The 27,594-nt window shown below is 35.1% G+C and overlaps 2 protein-coding genes across 5 annotated transcripts in view; one reads left to right on the forward strand and one right to left on the reverse strand.

Moving 5' to 3' along the window:
* EFCAB10 (EF-hand calcium binding domain 10) lies at window positions 1-11,994 on the forward strand. Of its 3 annotated transcripts, none has more exons than XM_063100495.1 (4): window positions 1-109; window positions 8,568-8,732; window positions 8,843-8,930; window positions 11,949-11,994. In XM_063100495.1, the coding sequence occupies exons 1-4, from the start codon at window positions 1-3 to the stop codon at window positions 11,992-11,994; spliced, it is 408 nt and encodes a 135-aa protein (XP_062956565.1). The 3 variants fall into 3 exon arrangements, with proteins under 3 accessions (XP_062956565.1, XP_062956566.1, XP_062956567.1); XM_063100496.1 differs by lacking the exon at window positions 11,949-11,994 and adding an exon at window positions 10,254-10,290; XM_063100497.1 differs by lacking the exons at window positions 8,568-8,732; window positions 11,949-11,994 and adding an exon at window positions 10,254-10,290.
* Window positions 7,867-27,594, reverse strand: part of RINT1 (RAD50 interactor 1) — a 25,573-nt gene continuing 5,845 nt past the window's right edge. For both annotated transcript variants that reach the window (XM_063100493.1, XM_063100492.1), the window contains 12 exons: window positions 27,116-27,357; window positions 23,807-23,980; window positions 23,567-23,716; window positions 22,800-22,956; window positions 20,953-21,063; window positions 20,636-20,861; window positions 19,976-20,113; window positions 18,525-18,724; window positions 12,883-13,097; window positions 11,939-12,119; window positions 11,746-11,864; window positions 7,867-10,641 (listed from right to left, as the gene is read on the reverse strand). In XM_063100493.1, the coding sequence (XP_062956563.1) occupies window positions 10,449-10,641; window positions 11,746-11,864; window positions 11,939-12,119; window positions 12,883-13,097; window positions 18,525-18,724; window positions 19,976-20,113; window positions 20,636-20,861; window positions 20,953-21,063; window positions 22,800-22,956; window positions 23,567-23,716; window positions 23,807-23,980; window positions 27,116-27,357 (2,106 nt within the window). In that variant the 3' untranslated portion in view covers window positions 7,867-10,448. The remainder of the gene's footprint in view (window positions 10,642-11,745; window positions 11,865-11,938; window positions 12,120-12,882; window positions 13,098-18,524; window positions 18,725-19,975; window positions 20,114-20,635; window positions 20,862-20,952; window positions 21,064-22,799; window positions 22,957-23,566; window positions 23,717-23,806; window positions 23,981-27,115; window positions 27,358-27,594) is intronic.

Below are 27,594 nucleotides of genomic sequence, written 5' to 3' on the forward strand. Positions count from 1 at the left end.
ATGCAGACCGCCAGCAGCAGGGAGCGCCAAGCCAGGGATTATTTGGAAAAACATCGAATCATGGAGCTGCTGAACCATCTCACCAGCGTCCTCCTCTTTGTCCGGCCGGGTAAGGGTCTTGCCTTCCACTCGGCTTTCTGTTCCACCCGCTACCCACGCGAAGCCGTCCCCAGAAATTCCCGGTACAGCCATCCCTTCACGCCAGCCCCGCAGCGGGACTCTCTTCCCTCCCCAAGACCCCCTCCTCCACACTCATGCGCTCTCTCCCCTGCCTCTTGGATACTTGAGCCCTTCTGCGGCTAATTAACTGGGTGGCTTTCAATTGAAGAAGTACTTATTGAACGACCTCTTTGTGCCAGCCGCTAGCCAACTGCGGTGGGACTTAGCAGGCGGAAGGCTCGTCGGTGGTGGGAGAGAGGCTCCGGTGGCAGGCAGCCTGGCGCCTGGCTCCGACTCAGCACTCTGTGACTTAGGGCAAGACCCTGCGCCTCAGTCTCCTCCTCTGGAGAGTGGGGACAATAACAGTACCGATCTCATGGGAATATGGGGATGATTAAATTAATAATATGTAAATCAGCCTTATGTCTGGCAAGCAACAGATGCTTCCAACGATAGGATGTTCTTGAGGAGACAGCTTTTCTTGACAAATTTTTACACATCTGAACCACTTACAAAGTTTGAATCATTTCATAATTTTTGTGTGGTGTATGATTAAAAAGTTATATTAATGGTTTTATGTCCTTCTCCCCAGAGTGCAGAATTGTAACCTGCCAGCCCCCATACGGAGGATCTAAAATGCCAGATTTTTCATTTGCTTCTGTGTGAGGAAATGGAAGTACCAAACATTCTGACTTAGCCAAAAACCAATATGATCATGTATAGGTGGCAAAGTTCTTTCTAATTGTTTTAAAGCAATAAAGCAATTTAAAAAACAAAACAAAAAAAACCCTCTGCAACAAGTAGTGAAAAGGAATAAAGACAAATGAATGTTTTTGTTTTTTTTTTTTAATGCACTGGGGAAAAGTTGCTATCGAAATGATTTTTAAAAACCTATATTTTGGAAAACTGACTGCTGACTCTTGCTGGTACTTGGTACTGTACTGTTGAAAATTGTCTTCTGCTGTTAGATGCAGCAATAATTTCCGTGTGTGTGTGTGTGTGTGTGTGTGAGAGAGAGATTACTGAACTGTTATTCTTGATAGCCTGATTTTAAGATTTTGGTTTTTCAAAATAAATGTATAACATTCGTGTTATATTATTCATATTATTCTAATAATATTCATTATATATTAAGACAAATTTTAATTTTCCCCATTTCAACAAGTGGTCTTATATTCACTGTTATATTTATTATATAAGAATATTTTTCACCACATATATTTTAATTTTATTTTTATCAAAGTGTATATATGTATGGGGTTTAAAAATCAAAAAGTACTTCGAAGCTTATGATGAATAATAACAGCATTCCCCTCCCCATCCCCAATTCCTATTCTACAGAATAAATTATTTCTTTTAGCTATATCTTTTGCTATTTATCTTGAGATTTCTAAATAACAGACTTTACTGCTGCTGCTTAATGTTTTTTTCCCTCCAGGTTTAGATATTAGCTTTATATTGTGGAAGATAAAAATGTAGCGCGCGCGCACACACACACACCTGTTCCCACTCACATCCATCTTCCCAATTCAGAACACAATTTTAGTACGACCAATATTCAGAATTTTCAATATTATTAGGCAAATGTTCACAGCTAATCCATGTAGTATGCTATGATTATATTTCCTTTGTAGTTTTCTCTGAAGTTAATAACACTACATTTTACATTTTTGCTTAATTTTCTGGATAATTTTCACTAATTCATCCATATCCTCTTTTGCCACAAGAGTAGCTGTCCTGTCATTACATTTACAGTTGTCAGGTGATTCCCACCCTAGCCGTAGGCTGTCTTCCTGCATCGGTGTGGACTGATTGCTCATCCGCCCTGCTACACAGTGATTATGCAGACTTTCCCTCACCGGTCCTAGGAATTTTCGCCTCTCTTGTGTTTAGAGCCTGTCTGTCTTATGGCACATACAGCTCCCCTCTTTCTTGCATTACCCTCTCTCCTGGTGGAACATGTCCTGAGACAGTGTGCTTTGAGTGGTAAATATTTTGAAAACTCACATGTATGAAAATGTCGTATCCTACACCCAAAACTTGACGGTAACCAGAGTGGACACAATTCTAGGTTGGGAAATACTGACCTCAGAATTTCAAGAGCATTATTCCACTGTCTTCCATCTTCTGATGTTGCTCTGAAGAAGTCTGATGTCATATGGCATCACATTCTTCATCTGTGTAGGAAATATGTTTTTTCTTTCTGGAAATATTATAGGATTGTCTTTTTATCTTACTGCTGGAATTCTAAATATTTTTATGCCTTGGAGTGGTTTTGTTGTTGTTGTTTTTGATTTATTGTGCTAGGTACTTTGTGGTCTTTTATAATTTGCAGACATTTTCCTTTCAGATCTAGGAAATATTTTTCTTTCCTTACCTGTTTCTTCCTTTTTTTCTGGAATTATTAGTTAGATATTGGAAATCTTGGCCCAATTCCCTAATTTTCTTTATATGTTGACATACTATACGATCATTTCGATCAGAAAAATGAAATTTATGAATCTGCTGAAGATTATCTTAAGAACTTACCAAATTGTTATCTTGATGCTCCTCACTAACTTACACTTTAACATTGTTGTCCCTTACATTTCCTGTCTTCACTAATGGTTCTGTATGGGTAAGATGATCATAAGATTTATCATCCAAACTGGGGATATTTTGAGTGAAAGTAGGTGCTATTAATAATTATGCCATGACAACATAGCAAACTAGAACTGTCCCAGGAAGACTAGGACATTTGATCAGCCTAATTATGGGTATCTTAAACATTATATGAGTAACAGAAACACCATGGCAGTCAATAGGGCAACTGAAGAAAAACTGATTTTTCTGAGTCACATGAGCCCACTTATCTGACCTGCATTAGTTGTCTGATATACACTCTTTGAAGCTCTCAAGCAGTTCTATTTTTAAGAGAAATTATATGTAATATATGATATATAAATATGTATTATAATAAATAATATATTACAAAATATATTTTATAACATATAATATACTGCCATGAATTATATAACTTATATAATGCATATAACATATGCTTTCTTATATATCTATGAGACAGGCCCTCATATGGCCATCTCAGTCCCAACACAAAATTGCACTCAAAGTAGCACAGTCATTACAGCAATCAAGAGTAATTAGAAAGGAATCTAAGATGAGACTCTAACTATAATCCACAGCAAATCTACTCAAAAGCCCCTTCCTCCTCTCCCAACTCTATTACCCAGAGCAGCTGCAGAGCCTGTCAGGTTCCAAATCTACAACAATCAGCCCATCCAGCTCTGCCGTCTTCTGCTCCCTATCTTGCCTTTTTCTCTCAGCTCTTTATTATGTCAACCAATTTAGCATCTCAAGGATTCTTTATTTTCCTTCAGCACAAAAAGCCTTGAACCCATCCAGCAAAAACAGAAAGAGAAGGCATGGTGTAGGGAAGAGAATCTAAGTGGATAAAGACAAAATTCTCTTTAGCAGAAGGGGACAAGGAAGGGAGCGCTGGAATAGTCCTATATTAATAAAATAATTATCATATAAATAATTTAATTATCAATGTAAAAAATTGAGATGCTGTTATCCCTTTAATAATGTGAACTCTGAAACCTCTTTACAAGCTCCAAAGGCGGGGAGAGAAAGCCACAGGTGAGGAAACACTGAGCTAGGATGAGGAGGTGGAAAAGCTAAAGAAGGGTCTGGCTGGCACAGAAAGTACACATGTAGTGCTTCTCACTTCCCACCCAAGTCCTTCTAATGGCAGAGGAAAGGAGACTCGTACTTTCAGTGTCACATAACAGGTTTCTTTGAAGTCACTTGTTTTGTCCTAAAATTTCACAAGTTTCATTTTTCTGCAGATACACCCATTTCTTAATATAAATGTTTTATATTATTCACCAGGGTGTGAATCACATATAGTCTAAAGGATATACAGCAATAAGCCTGGTTTAGATTTTCATCAAAGTAGCACACAAAGTTCTATTAGCATTATTTACTTATTCTAGCCTTAAAAGGAAATGTAGTGAGTTGAAATTCGAACCTGACCTTTTTCTGTTTCCAAACTTGATATATATAACTCAGGAAGAATCAACAGACTTCATACATGGTAGCCTATTTGTTTCTATAGTCTATTAAAATTTGTAAAATAAGACACTATATTAGATTTTAAAGTCTACTTCTTGTTTCAACACATAAATTCCAGTAGTGAGAAAGACGGAGGGGGTACCTATAGATTAAGAGACTTAAAAACATAATCTGAGTGAAGAGACAACCTATGGAATGGGAGAAATTATTTTCAGACCATACATCTGAAAAGGGGTTAATATCCAAAATATATAAGGAACTCAACTCAATAGTAAGAAAACAAATAACCTGATTTTGAAAATGGGCAAAGGACCTGAATAGACATTTCTCAAAAAAAAAGACATACAAATGGCCAACAGGTATAAGAAAAAAATGTTCAACACCACGAATAATCAGAGAAATGCAAATAAAGACCACAATGAGACATCATTACACACATGTTAGAATGACTGTTATAAAAAGATGAAAGATAACAAGAATCGGCGAGGATATGGAAAAAAAGGAACACTTGTACACGGTTGGTGGCAATGTAAATTAATACAACCATTATGGAAAATGGTATGGAGGTTCCTCAAAAAATTAAAAATAGAACTACCATATGATCCAGCAACCCCACTAGTGGGTATATATCCAAATGAAATGAAATCAGTATGTCGGAGAGATGTCTGCACTCCCATGTTCATTATAGTGTTAATCACAACAGCCAAGATATAGAATCAAGGGATAAAGAAAATGTGACCTATATATACAATGGAATACTATTCAGCCTTAAAGAAAGAAGATAATCCTGTCCTTTGCAACAACATGGATAAACCTGGAGGACATTATGTTAAGTGAAATAAGCCAGGCACAGAAAGACAAATAAATACCTCAAGATCTCAATTATATGTGGAATCTAAAAATGTCAAACTCATAGAAACAGAGTAAAAAGGTGGTTACTGGAGGCTGGGGGGTATGGGGATTGGGGAGATGTTGTTTGGTCAAAGGACACAAAATTTCGGTTAGACAAAAGGAATAAGTTCAAGAGATCTGTCTTACATCATGGTGACTACAGTTGAAAACAATATAGTGTGTACTTAAAAATTACTAGGAAAGTAAATTTTAAGTGTTCTCACCACAAAAAAATAATAAATATGTGATGTACTGCATATGCTAAATAGCTTGAGTTAGCCATTCCACAATGTATATACATTATATCAAAACATCATGTTGTATACCATATGTACAATTTTTACTCAATTAAAAAATAAAAATGCCTACTTAGCTCTTTTGCCCATTTTTTGATTGGGTTGCTTGTTTTCTTCTTGTAAAGTTGTTTGAGTTCCTTATATATTCTGGATATTAATCCTTTGTCAGATGTATATTTTGCAAATATTTTCTCCCACTCTGTTGTTGTCTTTTAACTCTTTTAATTGTTTCTTTTGCTGTGCAGAAGCTTTTTAGTTTGATATAATCCCATTTGTTTATTTTTCCTTTGGTTGCCCGTGCTTTTGGGGTCGTATTCATGAAGTCTGTGCCCAGTCCTATTTCCTGAAATGTTTCTCCTATGTTTTCTTTAAGAAGTTTTATTGTCTCAGGGTGTATATTTAAATCCTTAATCCATTTTGAGTTGATTTTAGTATACGGTGAGAGGTATGGATCTAGTTTCATTCTCCTGCATATCGACATCCAGTTATCCCAGCACCACTTGCTGAAGAGGCAGTCCCTTCCCCAGTGAATAGGCTTGGTGCCTTTGTCAAAGATCAGATGGCAGTAAGTGTGAGGGTTGATTTCTGGATTCTCTATTCTATTCCATTGGTCAGTGTGTCTGTTTTTATGCCAGTACCATACTGTTTTGGTTATTATAGCTTTGTAGTATAGCTTAAAATCAGGTAGTGTTATGCCTCCAGCTTTATTTTTTTTGCTGAGCATTGCTTTGGCTATTCGTGGTCTTTTATTGTTCCATATAAATGTCTGAATAGTTTTTTCCATTTCTGAGAAAAATGTCTTTGGAATTTTGATGGGGATTGCATTGAATTTGTATATCACTTTGGGTAGTATGGACATTTTCACTATGTTGATTCTTCCAATCCAAGAGCATGGAATATCTTTCCATCTTCTTGTATCCTCTCTAATTTCTCTCCGCAGTGGTTTGTAGTTCTCATTATAGAGATTTTTCACCTCCTTGGTTAAGAGCTAAGTAGGCATTTCTCTAAGGAAGATATCCAAATGGCCAACAGACATATGAAAAAATGCTCAACATCACTCAGCATCCGGGAAATGCAAATCAAAACCACATTGAGATACCATCTAACCCCAGTTAGGATGGCTAAAATCCAAAAGACTATGAACGATAAATGCTGGCGAGGCTGCGGAGAAAAAGGAACTCTCATACATTGTTGGTGGGTCTGCAAAATGGTGCAGCCTCTATGGAAAATGGTATGGAGGTTCCTTAAACAATTGCAAATAGATCTACCATACGACCCAGCCATCCCACTGTTGGGAATATACCCAGAGGAATAGAAATCATCAAGTCGAAGGTATACCTGTTCCCCAATGTTCATCGCAGCACTCTTTACAATAGCCAAGAGTTGGAACCAGCCCAAATGCCCATCATCAGATGAGTGGATACGGAAAATGTGGTACATCTACACAATGGAATACTACTCAGCTATAAAAACGAATGAAATACTGCCATTTGCAACAACATGGATGGACCTTGAGAGAATTATATTAAGTGAAACAAGTCAGGCACAGAAAGAGAAATACCACATGTTCTCACTTATTGGAGGGAGCTAAAGATTAATATATAAATTCACACACACACATACACACACACACACACAAACCTGGGGGGGGGTAGGAAGATATAACAACCACAATTATTTGAGGTTGGTACAACAGGCAAACAGAGGGGACATTGTTGGGGGGGAGGGGGGGAGGGAGAAGGGAGGGAGGTTTTGGTGATGGGGAGCAATAATCAGCTACAATGTATATCGACAAAATAAAATTAAAAAAATAAAAAAATTTAAAAAAAAATAAAAATAAAAATAAAAAATAAATTCTTCCAATAAAAAAATAAATAAATAAATAAAATAAAAATAAAAAACATAATCTATGAAAAGATTGACCATAATGTGTGGACCATGTTTGTATACTGATTTGTTTTGGTTTTTTTTTTTGGCAGATGGTTGGTACAGGGATCTGAACCCTTGAACTGGGTATTATAACACCAAGCTCTTACCAACTGAGCTAACCAGCCAGTCCTTGATTGTTAAAAAGTACTTAAAATTTATGCCATTTGTGAGACAATTGGAAATTTGAATACTTCTTGAGGATAGTAAAAAAAAATTTATGATGTGAGAACAGTATTGATAATAGTGTTGTGATAAAGTGTAAAAGAAAAAGGAGTCCTTATCTTTTAGAGGTACACACTCAAATATTTATTAATGAAATATGATTGCTGTGATTGTCTTCAAAATAATACAGGAAGAGGGGTAAGTGGATTGGGTTATAATGAAATAGGATTGGCCACAAAATCTAACAATTAAAGTTGGATTCGTTATACTTTTCTGTCTACTTTTATAAACATATGAAATTCTCAATAATGATATAACTTTTTTACAAAACAGAAAATATAAGAGTAAAGCCTAGAGTTGAAATAATAAAATGATGGAGCGATGAAAGTAGCATTTACCATCTAAGCTGCTCCATCTTTAGTTCTTCTGGCTTCTGTTCATCATGATTCTCCTGCATTATTTCTGTACAGGAGATTGATCTTGATTCTTCATTTTTAAAATTGCTTAAATGAAAGACAGCCTACCTATTCAAAACACTTTCATGTTACAAATGAACATTTACATCTTTTAATTGGAAGACTGTATTTATCTGAGTCTTTGTTTTTATCATCCCTTCTTTTATTAATTTTTGGCAGCTAGCCAGTATGGGGATCTGAACCCTTGACCTTGGTGTTACCAGCACCATGCTCTCCCAAGTGAGCTAACCTGCACCCCCATCCCTTCTTTCAGCTGGCCACCTTCTTTCCTGCCTCATGCAGTTCTCTGTTTGGTTTTCAACCCTGTCTGCAAATTAGAATTACCTGGAGAGCTTTTTTAAAAAATGCCCAGGTCGTCTCTGAACTATTTAAATATTTGAGGTAGGGCACGTGTATATGTAATTAATTGTTCAATGTCATGCCTTTCCTGATGGACAGTAAGTTTCATGAAAGCAAGGCCCGTATCCCCAGTGCCTAGTATAGGACCTTGAACACAAGTGTTTAATAATTGTTGTGACTACTTCCATTTGTGATATATTTTAATTTCACATTAGAAAGAGTTGGAATTATTCTTTTGCAGAAAAACCGAGAGAATACTTAATATCCATACTGGAAAGTATGAGAATTGCCAAATTAACATCCGTAGCTTTTCCTTACTTTATGGATAACTCTAACATTGTGGCTATGTTTGAGATGATGGATACCGCAGGCAAAGGCACCATATCATTTGTGCAGTATAAAGAAGGTCAGTAACTTCTACAAATTGAGGTAATAGTTTGTGGTTATTCCACAACTTTATCTGAAAATAATTCTCACTTTGTAAATTTTCATTTCTTCTCATTCTGATTTTTACAGCCCTAAAAACCCTGGGTCTGTGTATTGCAGATGAAGTTTTAAAAGATGACGGACATATAATAACTTTGGATAAATTCAGGGATGAAGTGTAAGTTTATTTTTAAATGACAGATATTTTAATAACATGGTGTGATTTTGAAGTCAGATTCTACCTTTTGAGGGAAATAGTTCATCCTCTTGAAACTTTCAGCTGACTAGAAAGTGAGGACTGTGAGGGCTGACAATAAAGTCCCTAAGCCTGGGGAGAGGAGGGGGAAAATGCTGGAGTTAGAGAGGAAGTTCCAGAGGCAGCCTCCTTCTTTTCTCATTGGGAAACCCCAACAATTCTCAAGGAAAGCAGTGAAAAGTCCCAAACTGCTCGGAGAACTAAAAGAAAAGCTTTGAGCTCAACACACTGGTTGGAAAAATCTCTGTACGAAATACAGAGTAACAGAATTTATCTCAAAATATCTCCTCAAAATTATTTATTGCAGGGCCGAGCCCGTGGCGCACTCGGTAGGGTGCTGCGCTGGGAGCGCCGCGACGCTCCCGCCGCGGGTTCGGATCCTATATAGGAATGACCGGTGCACTCACTGGCTGAGTGCCGGTCACGAAAAACCAACAACAACAACAACAACAAAAATAACTTAAAAAAAAAAAAAAAATTATTTATTGCAAAGTAAATGTATATCAATCAATAAAATAGGTTACATGCCAGCCTGATAATTTCAGATTTGAGATGTTACAGCATTAAAAGTACTAACTAATTCTGTGTGGCTGATACAGATAAAAAATAAATAAAAATAAAAGTACTAACTAAATGCTAAATCAGAAAAAAAAACATTGGAATAAAATCTGATAGTTATAGAAAGCCTTCAGCTAATCTAGGTCAATTTGTTTAAAAAAGTTTTACTCTGAAGATTAATTAAGAAACCATTATTTAATACAACCCAAGGACAAGGACAAGTCAGAAGAAAAAAGAAAGTTTAAGATTTTCATCTCATCATTAGTTACACAAATATTAAACAAAAATGTTTAATTACAGTCCCTACCACTGAGGAAAGACTGAGGCAGAATGCTTTGGCCTGAAACATCATCCAGAAAGAAAAGGTTGCCTACTGTCACACAAAATGGAACTAGGAATTATTTTAAATGGAAGGACATTTGTGGAAAATGAAGAATAATCCTACCTTATTCACCATCTCATAATGTGCTTTCTTATGGAAATATAATGAATTCCCAAAAACTTACTGGCTGTGTTTGATTATCCATAACAGAGTTTCTCTAAATTAGCAAAGGAAATTGAAAGTTGGTTATAATTTATTATCTCTACTCTTGTATTTTCTTTGAAAGACATATTCAACATTTATATTTGTAAAGAGAAGTACTTTGAGTTCTCATATTTTCTGTATTTCTTCTCTTGATTTCTTAGGAACAAGAGGACTCAAGAAATATGGTCATCATTTTAGTAACATCATAAGTCCAAGATAATAAATGATTCTAATGAAGTTTTCAGTTGTCCAGTTTCATTAATTCAGAACTTCATCATATGACTTGAAATCCTCCTGGCTTCCTCTTTGTTAAGAACAAAAACATAAAACAAAAAAATCTTCTTCTGAAAGATGCATTATTTTCCAGTGTTAGGCCAGTTTGTCCTCAAGTTAAGTAGAATTTCAACATCTTGTTGAGCCAGTTTGTAAATTCCAACTTCATTTAATGCTGCTGTGGCAGGAAGTTGCCCTGAAGCTGACTGCAATACATCTTTCAGGAGTAGAGCAGAACCGATATTCAAATTCAAAACAATACAGGCTTCCTTTATACTGTTTAGGGAAGAGGGGTGGGAAAAGGAGGGAAATGAGATCTCCATTACCTATATCATCTGTGTTATCCTTTAACAATTTCATTTTGAGAAACTAAACAGCTTCCTTGCACTGCTAATACACTGTCCCCTATAAAGACTATTTATGGATTTATTATTTGGCTCTTTTAACATGTTATGACTACATAGGTGCACAGAGTTTATATTTCATTAGATTACTGAAAGGTAATAGGATCATTGTTTTCAATATGTATCCATTATTTCCCTAACTATAATACTTGATACTAATAGTCTATTAAATGTAACTATGACTTTAGGTAGATTAGCATATGGGAAAAAAGACAATTAAGGGATAAAATGAAAGCAACAGAAAGGTAGAATACTAAAATAACAAAACAGAAATAGGCATATCTTACTGAAAGAAGCAAACATTGCTTTCATTTTATAATAAATTTAAAAGGAGTAACATATAATCTCACAAAATCCGATATAACTTAAATATTAAATCAACAAATTCTGAAAATATTTCTAAGAATTATTCTTATATACATCTTTTTTTTGGTAGCTGGCCAGTACAAGGATCTGAACCCTTGACCTTGGTGTTATCAGCTCTGAGCTCTAACCGACCGAGCTAACTGGCCAGCCCTACTCTTAAGTACATTTATAATCATATTTAGAACCACAATTAATAGCAAATGTTTAAGAAAACAAATTTTCTTCAGGCTTGGCCTATTAATAGTTACTAAACATATTTTTAATTTCTTATTTTTACTAAATAAGGCAGAACTGCACTTGCTTTCATTTTTTATTTATTCCCCTAGGAATAAGCAAATAGAGAATTAAACCAAATGCTAGAAAATAAAGCCAAATGTATAATTTATACTCAGTTCTGGTAAACTTTATGAGGTCATGGGTCCCATCTTATGTATTAATTTGGTTTCCCCACTGTGCTCTAAACACACAGTAGAATGCTTTTAAATTTTAGTTGATCTTATTCCACCGAAAATCACTGGAACGCTAAAGTTGTTAAAAAGGAATAAACCTCCTCTAACATCAATTGATGTATCTAACTTGATACATCAATATTGTTAAATATTGTGCTTACTGTTTAAAATAATTTTCTGGTCTCTTGCAGTAATGAGAAAACAAAGGGAAAAGATTCCGAGTCATATCAAACTGCAACTGGGCTGCTCCTCCTTCATTGAAGTGATTAGCAAGAATTATCTGAAACAAAGAATAATTCATGTAACAGTTGCCTTTATTATCACAGTCCAAAAATATAGTCTACTCTTACTTACTTCTTGGTAGATATATATATCCAGATTCTCTACAAGCATTTGCCAGAAAATTTTAAATAAGGAGAAACAAAGCTGCTGCTCCAATTGAAGTAAACGGTCTCGTAATGTAAGCAATAAGGGGCAAGCCGAACTAGACAGGGACATTACTGCCTGCTCTGACTGAGATGGCAAGGACAACCACCTGGAAAAAAAACACATTAATTTTTATCATAAAATTTTTCATCACTTTTTATTTTTAAAATTTTAACACATCATTTTAAGTTTGGGGAAGTGCACTGTCCTGGGACATTCTGGATAAGAAATGTACAGCCCAATATTAAAAGCTCTATCAGAAAATAAATGTACCTATATTTATACTGTAACTCTCAATTAAATACTCTTTATTTAATATGAGGATGATATTTTTAAATCCCCAAATTTTAATATATGACTTACTGATATAAAACAGTTAATTTTATGCTTTAATTTTCAGTAAAAAAAATGGGGAATAATAAAACTTCCAAATTGATGGTAAGCACTGTGTGTGGCAGGGACTGTACTAGGATAAATAGATATTGCCTGCTCTCAAGGAGCTCACATTCTAGTGGACGCAACAGATGTCTACAAGGAATTAGGGTAGTGGAATAAACTGTACAATGCAAGCCTACACAGGTACTGCGGAAGCACCTCACTTTTTGAAATGGGTGACAGGCTATTAAACTCCAGATTATGTACCAGCTTTCCATATTTACAAAGAGCTGAAGGCTAAATTATAATCAGTTTATTCTGATTAAGAATGTCCGAAAAAACATATTTTAGAAATATTTCCATCAAAAATAGTTAAAGTTTGTAATACAAAAGGCCAAACCCTGTTTTACCTAGGCACCCTGGAAGGCGGATTGCCTGCACCATCGTTTAACTTTCATTAGACTGGTGTTAAGAGTTGACTTATACAGAAGACATACCTTTCTTTTTTATACAATTTTGCAGCATCTTTAACTTCTCTAAAAACATGGTCAACTTGACGAGTCAACATATCATGCTTTAAACGCTCTAAGAGATTAATCATGTCATCAAAGACAGAGCTCTCCATAGAGGCTAGCTGTCCCAGCTGCAATTTACTGAGAGTATTATTCTCTGCAAAGACCTCCAATGCTGCCTGTTGAAGTTGTAGAAAGAACTGAAAGCAAAAATGTGGTAACACGTTTATTAATATACTTTTTTTAAAAAGTTTGAAATAGAGTTCATATACCATACCCATTTAAAGTGTACAATCCAATGGCTTTTAGTATATTCAGAGTTGTGCATCTACCACCACAATTTTAGAACATTTTCATCACACACACACCCCCCGCAAGAACCCTCACTCTTAGCCTTCATCCCTCAATACCCTCCTCCCTCCACCCAGCCCTAGGCAACTACAAATCTACTTTCTGTCATGGGCAAATAGGATTTTCCTATTCTGGATATTTCATATAAATGGAATCATACAATGTGTGGTTCTTTGTGACTGGCTTCTTTCACTTAGGATAATGTTTTCAATGTCCATCCATGTTGTAACATACATCAGTACTTCATTTCTTTTCATTACCAATACTATTCCATTATATGGATACACCACATTTCATTTACATATTTATCAGCTGATGAACATTGGGTTTTTTCAAATTTTTGTCTGTTATGAATAATGCTGCTACAAACATTTGTGTACAAGTTTTTATGTTGACATATGTTTTCATTTCTCTTGGTATATACCTAGGAGTGGAATTGCTGGATCATATGGTAATTCTGTTTAACTGTCTGAGGAACTGCCAGACTGTTTTCCACAGCAACAGCATCATCTCACATTCCACCAGTTATGTATGAGGGCTCAAATTTCTCCACATCTGCACTAATAATTGTTATCATTTTTATTATGGCCATCCTATTTTGTGGGAAATAGTACCACATTTTCCTGATGGTTCACATACTTCTTTAAGCACTCATTTTTTCTAGACACGGAATGAGATTTTTAGTAAACGTGGTATATGAGAGTTAAGAGAATTAAAATGTCATTTTTATAGTGGTATTGTAGGTGAAATTAATATTATTGTTTTTGTCCTACAGGAAAACAATGCTGTGGATAATTAGCAAAAGATTAAAAACAACCTCAATGTCCATTAATAGAGGACTGGTTAATTATGGTACTTCCATACAATGGACTATTTTGTAGTTTATTGTTAAAAAGAATTAGACAACTCTATGTTCTGAAAAGGAATAAGGTTAAGATATATTGTTAATTGGAAAAAGCAAAGCAGAAGAGTTTGCAAAGTATGTTACCATATGTACACATACGTCTGTGTTTATATAAATAACTTTGATAAGATATACAAGAAACTGATAAAAGTAATTGGCTTTAGAGAGAGTTAGAAATAAGACCGATTTTCACTACATACAGTTTTGTGGCTTTTAATTTTGTATCACATACATCGATTACATATAGTAAAAAAATATTTTCTCTTTCACCTCCTGTCTACAGTAAATGACACTATCAATAAGCATTTAAGAATAAGATTAACTAGGAAGCTCTGAAATTTTATTTCCCCAAAATACAACTATAGCACACTAAATAAATCATTTTGTCAAGGTTATTTTTTCAAATAAAACTCTGAATAGCATTTAGTAATAAACACATCATAATAAGTTATGTTAAGGGCATCAAATGCTTGGTTTCCCTTTGAATGTTTCCTTAGGAATTTTCAGTTGCTTTTGTCTTAAAGCTATTGAAAAAAAAAAACTCATTAAAAATTAATAAAAACCAAAAGCCATTTAGAATTCTCCCAAATGGGCCAGCCCGGGGCTCACTTCAGAGAGTGTGGTGCTGATAACAGCAAGGCCGCGGGTTTGGGTCCCTATATAGGGATGGCTGGTTCGCTCACTCGGGAAAGCGTGGTGCTGACAACACCAAGTCAGAGGTTAAGATCCCCTTACCGGTCATCTTTAAAAAAAAAAAAAAAAGAATTGTCCCAAACACTTCATGGATAAAGAAGAAAATATATCAAATCTGGTGGCCAAGTTTTTTACACATTTACTACTAAAATTTAGACTACCCCACGCGAACCTAGATCAATCATCACATACATTCTCTCTCCACATCTTTTTGCATGGCAATTGTCATGACCATCAGCTGCTTTCAACTGACCAGCATTTTTTCTCCTTCTTTTGATAACAGTACCCCAATTTTCCTTTGGGGAACTACCTCTTCTCCACTCCGAGACAACCTGACTCAGGTGGTGCTAGCCCTACCCTTTGGTGCCAGGGATGCACACATAACTTGATAATACCATGCCTTGGCCACACCAGTCGTTGTTCAGGGATGGACATGTGAGAGGCCGTTTTGGTATTTCTGCTGAAACTATCAGGGAAGAAGTACTGCCCTTTCAAGATTGCAGATGGACCATGTGAGCCTGGAGCCACCTATGGCCACATGACCAGAGCCTGCCTGAGAATGAAACCAGAAACAAACTTTAGAGCAGCCATGCCTAACCCTTTCAGTTACACAAACATACTCCTCACTGCCTTCCACCCCACCTCACTCCCCAACTTAGGCAAGTTTGAATTGGGTTTCTGTCACCTACAAAGAGTGCAATTCATCTGAAGAGTCTACTCTGAAATTTAGTCATTTCTCTGTAGACAGAAGGACCCAGTTAATTCAGCATTAGATTATAAGTTTCCTAGGAGAAGGAATGATGGCTAATTCATCTTTGTTAACAGACTACTGCACCAAGGAAAGCAATTAATGATGCTCCACGAGTAATTTCAATGAAGCTAAAAATCTGGCCCTGAATGAGTCCGTCATTAGATCATCTGGCACAAAAATAAAGAACAACAATTTGTTTCATACTACTGAAAAAGCTTAGCAGAAAATGGACCACTGGGGGGCTGAGAGAATAAAGTACTTACTAAATTTAGAAATGCTACACATAAGGGCCGAGCAGTGGCGCACTCGGGAGAGTGCGGCGCTGGGAGCGCAGTGACGCTACCGCCGCGGGTTCGGATCCTATATAGGAATGGCCGGTGCACTCACTGGCTGAGTGCCCGTCACGAAAAAGACAAAAAAAAAAAAAAAATGCGACACATAAAAGTACAAAATGAATTAATCTATACTGATTAGTTTACTTAGGAAGATAAACGCATTGATCATTACACTCCATATTATATTCATTTTATGAAACAATTATTTTATTTTCTTTGTTCAGCAGAATGACATTACGTACATGGATTTCAGTGAACATTTTTATAGAAAAAAAGCTGTAATAATTACTAGGTCCCAGCCAGAGGGTCCAGATAAGAATAAACTATGATTCTGTTTATCAGGTTTTTATCTTGTTTATATCTGTTATTAGTATATTTATTTTTGTTTCCTATTTATTTTGGCTTATTACTACATATTTAAGATAAATATTTTTGCTTTTTCTTTCAGTAAAATAGGTATTATGAGAAACACATTTTCTCTATATAATGCTTTAGCAGTATACTATAATTTTTTGTTTGACATAGAAAAAAATGCACTAAATAATGTATTAGCAGTATACTATAATTTTTTGTTTGACATAGAACAAAATGCACTAAATAATGTATTAGCAGTATACTATAATTTTTTATCTTAAATTCATAATTTAAAATAATTCTTGTCGTGTTTTCTAGACTTCCTTCCTAATCTAGGCATTGAATATTTTTAAATGTTCATGTTTGAGTGTACTTTTTCTGCTTCTATTTTTCATTTATTTTATTGCATTAAGATTTGATGCTGTAGAGACATTTTAATTTATCTTGTCCATCTTCGTGAATCATCTGGACATACTTGAAAATTTTGTTTTTTCCTAGTACACTGTGAATTTACCACCAATCCTCAGTTAATCGATCTTTCTAATTACTTAACTCTATAAGTTTTTAATTTCCATATTATCTATCACATATTAAGAGTGGTATTTTTAAGTCTTTAGTAAAAATTATAGTTGTTTTGTTGTTGCACTCTCCTGTCTATTTTCATTTATGACAATTATACAATACTTTACATTTATAATGTATCTTCATATTTATTATCCTATTTATTCAGCATAGTTAGATTTTTTACCATTTAATATATATTTTTCACACTTTAAGGTCATCCCTAGTTCACTGCTGATGTTTTCTGTCATGAAATCTACTTTATGGAACACATTGGTGTAAACCCAAGCTAATTTCTGTATCCTCATAGATGGTCTTAGAATAGTGATTCCTCACCTGAAGGCACCTTGTCCAAGAAGGAGGTCCCAGAGGCCCTCTGAGATCATTTTAATACCTATAATATCTAAAGGAATTAATCTGTCTCTCTCTGCCGAGGCTATAAAGGCTAATTAGGTTTCTTCACTTTTGGTTGGAAGTACGTATTAGAAAATCTGGTTACCAAAAGACCTGATAGCCAATAAATTACTCAGATTAATAAAATGAGTAAAAATAAATTACTACTTAATAATTACAGTCGGGCAGATCAAACCTGTCAACACAAAGAATCTGCATGGAGAAGGAAAGGATCAGTAGAATCCTTGCAGGGAAAAGGCCTCATAGTACTTGTTAACTGGAACCATTTTGATTTTTACATTTATTTAAATTATATCTTTTAACATAAGAAATTAGTTAATTTTTAGATGTGATCATGGCAGTGGTTATGTTTTCTAAAAAAGGAGTTCCTGGGCTGGCCACTTAGCTCACTTGGGAAAACATGATGCTTTTAACACCAAGGTCAAGCGTTCTGATCACCATACTGGCCAGCTGCCAAAATAAATAAATAAATAAAAGGAGTTCCTATCTTTTAGATACATACTAAAATATTTACCATAAAATAATATCTGAAATCTGCTTCAAAATAATCAAGTGTGGTGGGGAGAGGTTTAAATGAAACAAAATTGGTGTAAGAAGCTGTAAGAAGCACATAGGAGTTCACTTCCCTAATCTATTTACTCTTGTATATAGTTCAAAATAAAATACACAAAATGTTAAATAATTTTTTAATGTATGAAACAATTAAAACTTTAAAAATGCTGTGGTTTTCTTTGGCAGCTGGCCAGTATAGGGATTGAAGCCCGGACTTTGGTGTTATCAGTACCATGCTCTAACCAACTGAGCTAACTGGCCAGCCCTCTATTTCTGATTCTTCATAATTTGTCATGTTTAGAAGACATTCAAGAGGTATCAAATGACATTTCTTTTATTTTCCTCAAAGTCCTGGATTTATTGATTTTGGCATCATTTTATTCAATCTTAGCTTTTTCTGTGATGGCAATTACCATATATGAATATTTCCCCAGTACAAAGTTGAAAGAGGAAAAAGGTTCATTCTATAAACAACTATTTCTTGAAAGGTTTGCTTTCTTTTCCAGTAATTGAGTACACTAAAATATCAGAATTATTTAACTATTTGAGATTTGATAAAGAAAAATGTGTACTTAATCACACTTTCTAAGTTTGGCATCACTGTGATTCTAACATGTATATTTTTGCTTGCAATAGACTGACTGAACATTTTTAAAGGTTAAACGGTTGAAACTACACATACATTACTTAATATAAAAGCACATTAACTTACAACATTGTCAGCCCAGTCTGCTAGTACTGTTGAGATGTAGTTCACAGCATTAAGAATTGCACAGTATCGAAAGCCAAGGGAAGCTCTAGTCTCTTCTTTCATCACCTGCGTTAATCTTATCCTAAAATCATCTACTAAATCCTTCTGTAACTCCAGGAACTGCAGCTTTCGGGAAGCTGTGGGAAGGTTTTTATACCTGTCTGTGGAGAAAGTTAATAAGACATACGAAGGTTTTTGGTACTGTCCATGACATAGTTAGAGGTTTTTCCCTACTGACATGCTTCAGTGCCTTTGTCAAAAATCAATTAACCATTCAAGTATGGGTCTATCTCTAAACTCTCTAAGGATATAGATTTCATAAGTATACATATTTGTCAAAACTCACTGAACAGTATATTTAAGATCTGAGCATTTTACTGCATGCAGATTATGCCTCGATTTTTAAAAAAGACACAAGAAAATTATATACAAAAATGACTCCGTTTCTTCAACAAACAGGCATTTTTTAAAAAAGGAATAAAGAACTCAGATTAAAAAACATACATACTTAAGAATTTACAGAAAACATGATAAGATGTTTAAAATGTTCTTTAAAATACTCCAGGAAAAAAAAGTTGGGGAGAAAAATACATAACAGAAAGTGAAAATTGTTTTAAACCTTGGTAATGGGTGCCTGAAAGTTCATTATATTATCCTAACTTTTGTGCACATTTGAGTTTTCCTAATAAAATGTTTTTAAAAGACACACAAGTTTTTCTTAATTTTTTTTGTTTTAGTGTTTTTCTTATTTTATTACAGTACGGAATATGGAATTATTTACTGACTGGACTGGAATGACACTTCTCCAGGTGACTGAACAGGCCCGGGAAACAGAACAGAGGAGGATGGGGGTGAAGAGAGCCGAGGATGGTGGCAATGAGGGCCCAGTGGCACCTGGAGAACTAGAAGGACTACAGTGGGGCAGTGCACTACAGGCCACCCGGCGCCAGGGGCTGCTAAGCCACCCTCCAGCCAGAAAATCCCTGCACTGTAACAAGAGCTCCTATTACTACTCCAATCCTTAAAATTATTATTTCATTCTCTCCTGCAATCTTTGATAAACCAAGGTTAAAAAAATAATATTTAAAATTTAGGTCAATCACCATTTACTGAAGACACTTAAAAAGCTGCATAGCAAGAGAGTTTAGGCAATAAAATTAAATTCTTATTTTACTGTTTTTATGTAACAAGTCAGGAATTTTTTGTTCATGTATACCAATGTTTAAGTACTTACTTGAATTATTAAAAATCCAAAAATTAGAATATTGTGCTAGATCTCTGCCAAAATAGAAACTTAATTTGAAGATATTATAATAACCACTGTATAATATTAATTATGTTGAACTTGAAAAAGTACCATGTGAGAAAAGTACTTTTAAAACAAAGTCATATCTTAAAAGACTTATACTTACCAGTTATAACCAAGAGTAGAGTCATGAAAGTTTCTGCACAGTCTGGAACTTTCATTTCATCCACATCAGTGATATCTTTATACTGGGATACCCAGGCAGCTTCCGATGAAAGCATTGAGTCCATTTTTTGAAGAGCAACTAATAACAGAAAAAAGGATAATGTCAATTAAGTAGTTACAGTCATTCCTAATTTTTCAACTTACAATTTCTTAAGAATGATGATTTTTCTACCAAAAAAAACGAAACCACAATCTCCCCCTAGTTGTACTATATTTAACATGCTCTATTTTAGGGTTAAAGATGCTTTACTCTATCTACCCCAAATCTTCAAAATAGTTATGCTGACTGGACAGGTTATATCCAAAAAGATTCTACCAAGAGCAGAAATACTATACGGTAATATCTGTAAAATAGTTACACACCCTACTGGCTTGAATACTCCACTCTAGAAACATGTGGAGTGTAATTCCAGGAAAAACTTAAGTTTCATGGGAAGAAAAGAAAATAAGATTATCACTGAACGCAAGTCGGAAAACCATGACCAAGAAAAATTTAGTTGGCTCTAGTTCCTACCCAGAACTGGAGGAGAAAAACACCAAAAATTTATATACACACACAAAAGGACACCTCTCCCTTCCCTATGGCCACATTAGCACTTACATTTTCTCTCCACAGTCAACCATCTCTGAAAACAGGTTTCCTCTGACAGAATATGCATACAACTAGCAAAAGTGCCAGGATAGCCATGAACACTGTGTAACTCCTTCTCAAACAAGAGAACTTCATCCACCAAATGACAGAAGAGATTGTCGTCATAGAGCAGACAAGGAATATCAGAAGCTAACTTCTCGAGAACCAGCATCATGAGGCCCCGAGAAAATTCAAGCTGAAAAAACAAATATGAGATATGTAAATAACAAGTTATTCATGTATATATACAACTCTAAAACTGAAACGCTTAGGACTGAGTCTCTTACCCTTGCATTTACCGGAGAGCCTACTTTGTCTAATATTGGCTGAATCTTCTCATCCAGAAATTGAGTATGGTTTCCAATCCACATAAGCACCTGAGCCAAGTACCATTCAGGCTAAGGAAGGAAGTAAAACAGTTTGAGTTCTTAAGTCATTACAACTAGAAAGTTACAATTAAATGGATCTATCTAATTGTATACATACAACATGTAAAAAATTAGCTGAAAATTCCTATATATAAGAGCACAATTTCTACTCTGAATTTTAAACTCATGCAAAGCTTAATAATCAAATGTTTCCCAACATACTCCTAATTACAATAATGTGGCTTATGTCAATAATGTCACCTATATTTAAAACTTAGCACTTTAGTAATATGTAAAGTGATAAGTATTACAAAGAACTAATGGCCTTTAAATTGTTTTTTGAGATAGCATTCCAAAATAATTCTCAAACATTATTTTCTTCTGCTTTTTCTTTTCAAAAGGTTAGAAAAAAATTTGGCTGGTCTGCATTACAAAAATTACACATGCCTTAAAACAGGTATAATTATAGAAAAGGAAATGTAGGTATGCAGCATTTTAAATTGCCCCTAGAGATGACTCTACAAGCATTTCAAGTTTTGTTGTACAGGGATGCAAAAAACATTTACTTTTTTGTGTGTGTGTCAGCTGCCTGGCCAGCATGGGGATCCAAACCCTTGACCTTGCTGTTATTAGCACTGTGCTCAAACCAAGTGAGCTAACCCGCCAGCCCATAAAACATTTACTGAATGGTAAATCCCTGTTGTGTGCTAGATGCTGGGAATACAAAAATGAATAAGGGCTGCACAGTTTAGGCTTGGTGACAGAGTGCTAGGTCCATTGGGATCACAATTTAAAAAGCAGTCAACTTAACTCAGAACTTGTTTACCTCAAATTATTATTGCCTCTCTACAACTTTAGGTTTACTGTTTTGTCTCACTTACTACTTACTAAGTGGTTTTACTCTTCCTTCCATGAACACCCCATCCAAAAAAGGAGACCCATAAAGAACAAAAGAACCAGAAATCCTTTGCCACTCTGCTCCTTCCTTTGCAAACCTGTCTATCCCTTGATTCTTTTAAAATCCTATAGAGCCTATAAATTCATTTATATATGGCACATACAATGCCTGGTATAATCTGGCACTTAATAACATTTAATTGAAAATATTAACTGATCCCCTGCTAGGTGCACTGTATTAGCTGTAACAAAACTCAGGGATAAATAAGGTAGTACCCACCCCCTAGCAATTCCCAAGAATATAATTCCCAACAAAATCTATCAAATTTCATTGAAAACAGATGCTTATAATTGTTTCTCAGGTCAAAGAAAGATATCAAAAATATACCCAATACACATTGGTAAAATCCCTCAATTAAAATGTTGGTGATACTTCCTTACAGCTATTCCCATCATTTATCCCCATAATCTTTCTTGCACAGCTATAGATCGTTTTAGCATCAGCACCTGTATTCAAAAGCTAATGCTCTGCTATCTTTTGACATTCAGTTCTTTCCAATATATTTATAAATCTGAAGGAGTACAGTGAAACACACGTGGACCCAGTTGTAAAAACTGCCACAGCAAATGCTACAGAACACCCAAAGTCACACCTGAGTAATTGGTCAGATGATGTGCTAATGAGTAAGCTGATTCCCACAACATATCAACCCAAGTCCCCAATTATATCTACAATGGGCAGTGACAAAACAGGACTTTAGCCCTTTACAGAAAAATCAGAAATGGTTTCTACTTAAACCAGCAAAAGTATAGAAAACTGTAACATTTGCTATTAATAAAAACCAAGGACAAAAATTGGCAAAGCACACCTTGCTTATAACATTAGTCTGCCGGTTCCCTTTGAAGTGATACCTGAACCTTTTCTGAAGGGGAGTCAGCATAATCTGGATGGGCAGGATGACAGAAGGGGATGCAGGAAGACAGTATTTTTCTGGGAGTTGTTTTGGCTCAGTAAGTAATTCATCTCTGACATAGTCAAGTCAAGGAAAAAGGATCCAAAGCATCTATGTATTTCTATATATATACATGCATTTGTATACATACATACACACAATAAATTTTTCCAACAAATGTATTGGATACTAAGTAAAGTTAATTACAATACAAATAATATGTAGTCTAAATTTACATTAAATATGAATTCAGTAAAAAAATACACAAAAATGTTATTAGAATTAATCTGTAAATCTTCTCTAAAATAAAGAATAGTAGTAGGGAAATAAATCCAAGTAATCATTTGATTAAATTAACACATTTGATTAAATTAACGCTGCATTACTATGGTTTCCTCCCAAATAAATGGTTTGCCCATTTGTTCTATTGTCCCATGAGACCTATATGAGATGCAAACTTGGGTTAGTCATATATCTCAGAACTCTTCCTCACAGCCCTCCTACCCACAAGCAATTCACTCTGCAAGAGAACAATCCACCACTCGATTGGCATTTAAAAATCAAGTCCAAACCCAGGACTCGCATTTGGCTTCTTGGCCACTTTCAAACAGTTCTATTTGGGAGGCACAAATTCATTCCAGAAAGAAGAAATTTTAGTAAATTTTCAACTCCAAAAAAGATACGAGGTTTGTAGTTTCAGAAGCTGACAAAACAGTGTCTCCAGGTTACTGTACATCTCAGGGGCACTGGCAGATCGACTTAAGCCAATAGTTTGAGATTGAGGGGGTGCAATGAATGGCCAATGAAGCTGTGCTAAAATTTCCTCAAAATCACTATAACAGAAAAGTAACATATATTTAAGTACAGTATCACCAAGTATCCACCTGAAAGCAATTACCATGAAATATGGGTAAATTCCCTACCTTGTAAGCTTGTCCTTGAGAATTTTATGCCAGAATTTAACTGTGGCTCTCATGAAACCAAGAAGATGAGTACAAGATGATTCCTGAAGCTTGATGTCAAGTTCTGCCATAGACACCAGAGTAGAGGCTGCATCTGGTACATTATTGGTCATCAGATATTGCTGAATGTTATCACTGCAAAACAAAGCAAAGCAGACTTTAAGGACAGTTTGTTCAAATAATTTCAAATTTGGAAAAACTGCTTCTCCCTCATATTTTTTGTTTTGTTTTGTTTAATTTGGAATAAATGCAAGTAACTTATTTTGATAGTGGCAGATTCAATCACTACTGAAAACATATTTTGAGGGTAAAAAGACACAAGTCAGGGTTTGCTATACAAGATGCTGGAAGGCACAGAATGACCCTTTAATTTCAGTTTTTGCATTTTCATTTTCTTGTGATTTCCTTGTCCAACCAAACACTAAAGGGGATTTCTAAGCTCTCGAGCACTTAGGATTTGAACTGCTCTACAAATCAGTAAAAAAAAACCCTGAGTTAACTAGAGAATAAAAAAGGAAAGGAAACTTTTTGGCAACGTGCAGTTCTAAATATATGTTTAAATGAGCAAACAAGAGGCTGGCTCAGTTGGTTAGAGCACAGTGTCATAACACCAAGGTCAAGGGTTCGTATCCCCTTGGCCAGCCGCTGTAAATAAAAAACAAACCAAAAAAAGGGATATAATGCTGTGTTTTGTTCCAATGCTGCAACCTCAGTCCTTCCCTCATGTTTTATATAAAATTACATCCAAGGAGGAATGAAGCACCACTCTAGGGTGGCTTTTTTACTCCAAGTCTCTCTGGAAGCCTGGAGTCCTCTAATTCAGCATCCTGCACGTGTGCGCGTGCACGAGATTTTATATTGTAATTGTCACATAATAACTGAATATATTTATGGGATACACAGCAATATTTCAATACATGTGTAATGATAAAATCAGGCTAATTAGCATAGCCATCATCACAAACATTTATCATTTCTTTGTGATAGCATCCTTCCAAAAGCAGCAGCCCATGTTCAGGATGCCTCTCTCCACCTTTCCCTTCCCACTCCTCCCAAAAGAACAGATTTGTCCTGTGTCACATTCTCTCAGGCACCATTCATTTCTGATAAGTCTGCCTTTTACATAAGTCCTCAATATCTTAATCCAAGTGAATAATGTAGGTAGCATCTGGTAAGATTAGGTATGATAGTCTTCAATTTTTACCTAGTTTGCCCAGCTGAACTTGATTTCCCACTTCAAAGAAATATAACTGCAGTGTTGCCTTATGTTAAAACAAAGACTACCTCTTTTAAGAAATGTACAAATGTTACAAAAGAATTTAAAATGTACAAGTAACCACAGAATATAGGAGTACTGCTTTGTAGCCTGGAATGAAATAGATTTCCACACAGTGAAGCATGAATGATATTTATAGCATAAGGAAAGCCAGAGTAAAAGGATTCATTCGGAGTGATATTGCTGTACTGCTATATTAAAAAAACAGATCTAATAAAAAGATGCTAGCTCCCCCAAGAAGAAACTACTTTACTTAAAAAGAAAGTACTTCAGAATAAAAACAGGCCTTTAGAGAGAAATTTGGAGTTGAGAAAAGCCCAGAAGCTCAAAAGAAAGCTAGAAATATCATGTTATCATAAAAGACCTAAGGGAAAGAACACATTATTAAAGCAAGAGAAATAACTGTGTCTATTTGATTATGACTTTGATTCCTATTTCAAATATGATTCCCTGGGCATATTTCTCATTTAAACAATTCAGATATCAGAAAAGGTTATCAATAACAACAGTCCTATTTTAGTTCATCTGTTACTGTGGGTATTAGAAGAGTGAGGCTTTTAAACAACTTATTTTGCTTATTAAGGTTATTAATATTGCCCCTTATTGCTATTTTCTTTCAGAAGGGCAAGGAGAAATGAAGTAAAAGAAAGCAAGGTTTAAAATTCCTTCATTGTTGGGCCGAGCCCGTGGCGCACTCGGTAGAGTGCTGCGCTGGGAGCGCGGTGACGCTCCCGCCGCGGGTTCGGATCCTATATAAGAATGACCAGTGCACTCACTGGCTGAGTGCCGGTCACGAAAAAACGACAAACAAAATAAAAAAAATAAAATAAAAAAAAAAAAAAAAAAAAAAAAAATTCCTTCATTGCAAATAATTTATCTAGACAGTAATGAGATGCTCTAAAAAGCTTAAGTCGATTTCTGGAAACACTAGTAACACTACAGTCTTAGACATATCACTTTAAATGTAAAACTCCTCATAAATACAAAACAAAGATTTTCATACTATACTGATATGTAAAATTCTTTAAAATCTTGAGGGCTGGCCAGTTAGCTCAGCTGGTTAGAGCACAGCCTTATAACTCCAAGGTCACAGGTTCAGATCCCTGTACTGCCAGCCACCCCCTCCCCCAAAAAAAAAAAGGAATTTAAAATCTTGGGAAACATGTACAAGACAAAGGGATACATAACATATCCATAAATACGTAACACAACATTAAATATGTTAACTATGATACATTTGAAACAGGACATTAAGACTCTTGGATGATTTTTCTCCCTCAGGTTTTTTAGACAACATTAATGGTTGCTGACAGCTTTGTAGCAAGAGTAGTTAAAACAAAGCAAGGGTGGGAAGGTACAATGTGGAGGTGCTGGGGGACTATATCATGAAACCAAATAATCCACCAGTCTAGGTGGAAATGTTACTTTAGTCTGTTTAAAAGGCAATACCAGGTACTAACAATCAACCACCAGTGATATGTATTCAATTCAAAAAGAACTAAGGTCAAGTCTTCAAGTCTTAACTTTCCTACCTACAGGTAGCAGAACTCTGTCATTCATCTAAGAATACTGTATAGTTCTTATTAGACGATCCCTACTGAAAAAATTTCATAGAGAAAGCAATGTATTTAAGTGAACATCTCTAAAAATTAAAGTAACTAGGAATACCTATTATCACACTGAGGGTTTGTTTTATTAATCTGGCATTATAAATAACTGTTTTTATCATGTGTTCATAATACAACCATAAGACTTAAAATTTTAACTTACTTAGATTATTTTCTTTCAAATGCAAATTAAGCTCCCTGGAAACTTTATATTCACTCACAATAAAGGAAAAGAATCATTATCATAATGCTATTTTCATAACAACTGGTAAAATTATATTATTATAATCTTTAATTAACTCAATTATTTAATGGGACGCATGTATTGTCTAAGACAGAAGTCTCAAAGGAAAATAATAATTATGAGAACAAAGAGGCCCATTTTACCTTAGTTCTTCAATTTGTGAAATCCATTTAAGATAAGCGAGATGCCGTTTGATCTCTTCAATTTGGTTAATCATGGCCCCAAGATCGTCCATCCAGGGCTGTGCAGTCAGCAAATGGCTGTTAATGGAGCTGAAGAGATGATTTTCTTGCTCTAGAAACTGATTAAGGAATTGCTTTGATTCTTCTGCATTTTTTAAGGCATTTTGAATTCTTTTAGGGATTTCTGATGACATTGTAAGTACCTGACCATACCAAAAAAAAAAAAAAAAAGCAATCAGATAAAATTTTCATAACCTTTAAGTCATTCCCTTCAAAATACACATTTGTTCTAACAGAACTGAAAATTGCCCATTAAAAACTCCAAAAGATAGGTTTGATTTCTTCATCCTGTACCAACCAAACCCAAATATAAAATGCTGTTATGTGAAGCAAGCATGCATATATACATACATACAAGGGTAGGGAGGAGTCTATCACAC

The sequence above is a fragment of the Cynocephalus volans genome, chromosome 6 (genome assembly GCF_027409185.1).
Source record: "Cynocephalus volans isolate mCynVol1 chromosome 6, mCynVol1.pri, whole genome shotgun sequence".
Taxonomy (NCBI): Eukaryota; Metazoa; Chordata; class Mammalia; order Dermoptera; family Cynocephalidae; genus Cynocephalus; species Cynocephalus volans.

Bases quoted from the DNA above. Each gene is read 5' to 3' on its own strand.
- EFCAB10 (XM_063100495.1), top strand. From the start codon at position 1: ATGCAGACCGCCAGCAGCAGGGAGCGCCAAGCCAGGGATTATTTGGAA. The intron at 110-8,567 runs GTAAGGGTCTTG...ATTCTTTTGCAG, and splicing joins CCTCCTCTTTGTCCGGCCGG to AAAAACCGAGAGAATACTTA. The intron at 8,931-11,948 runs GTAAGTTTATTT...ACTTCTTGGTAG, and splicing joins GATAAATTCAGGGATGAAGT to ATATATATATCCAGATTCTC.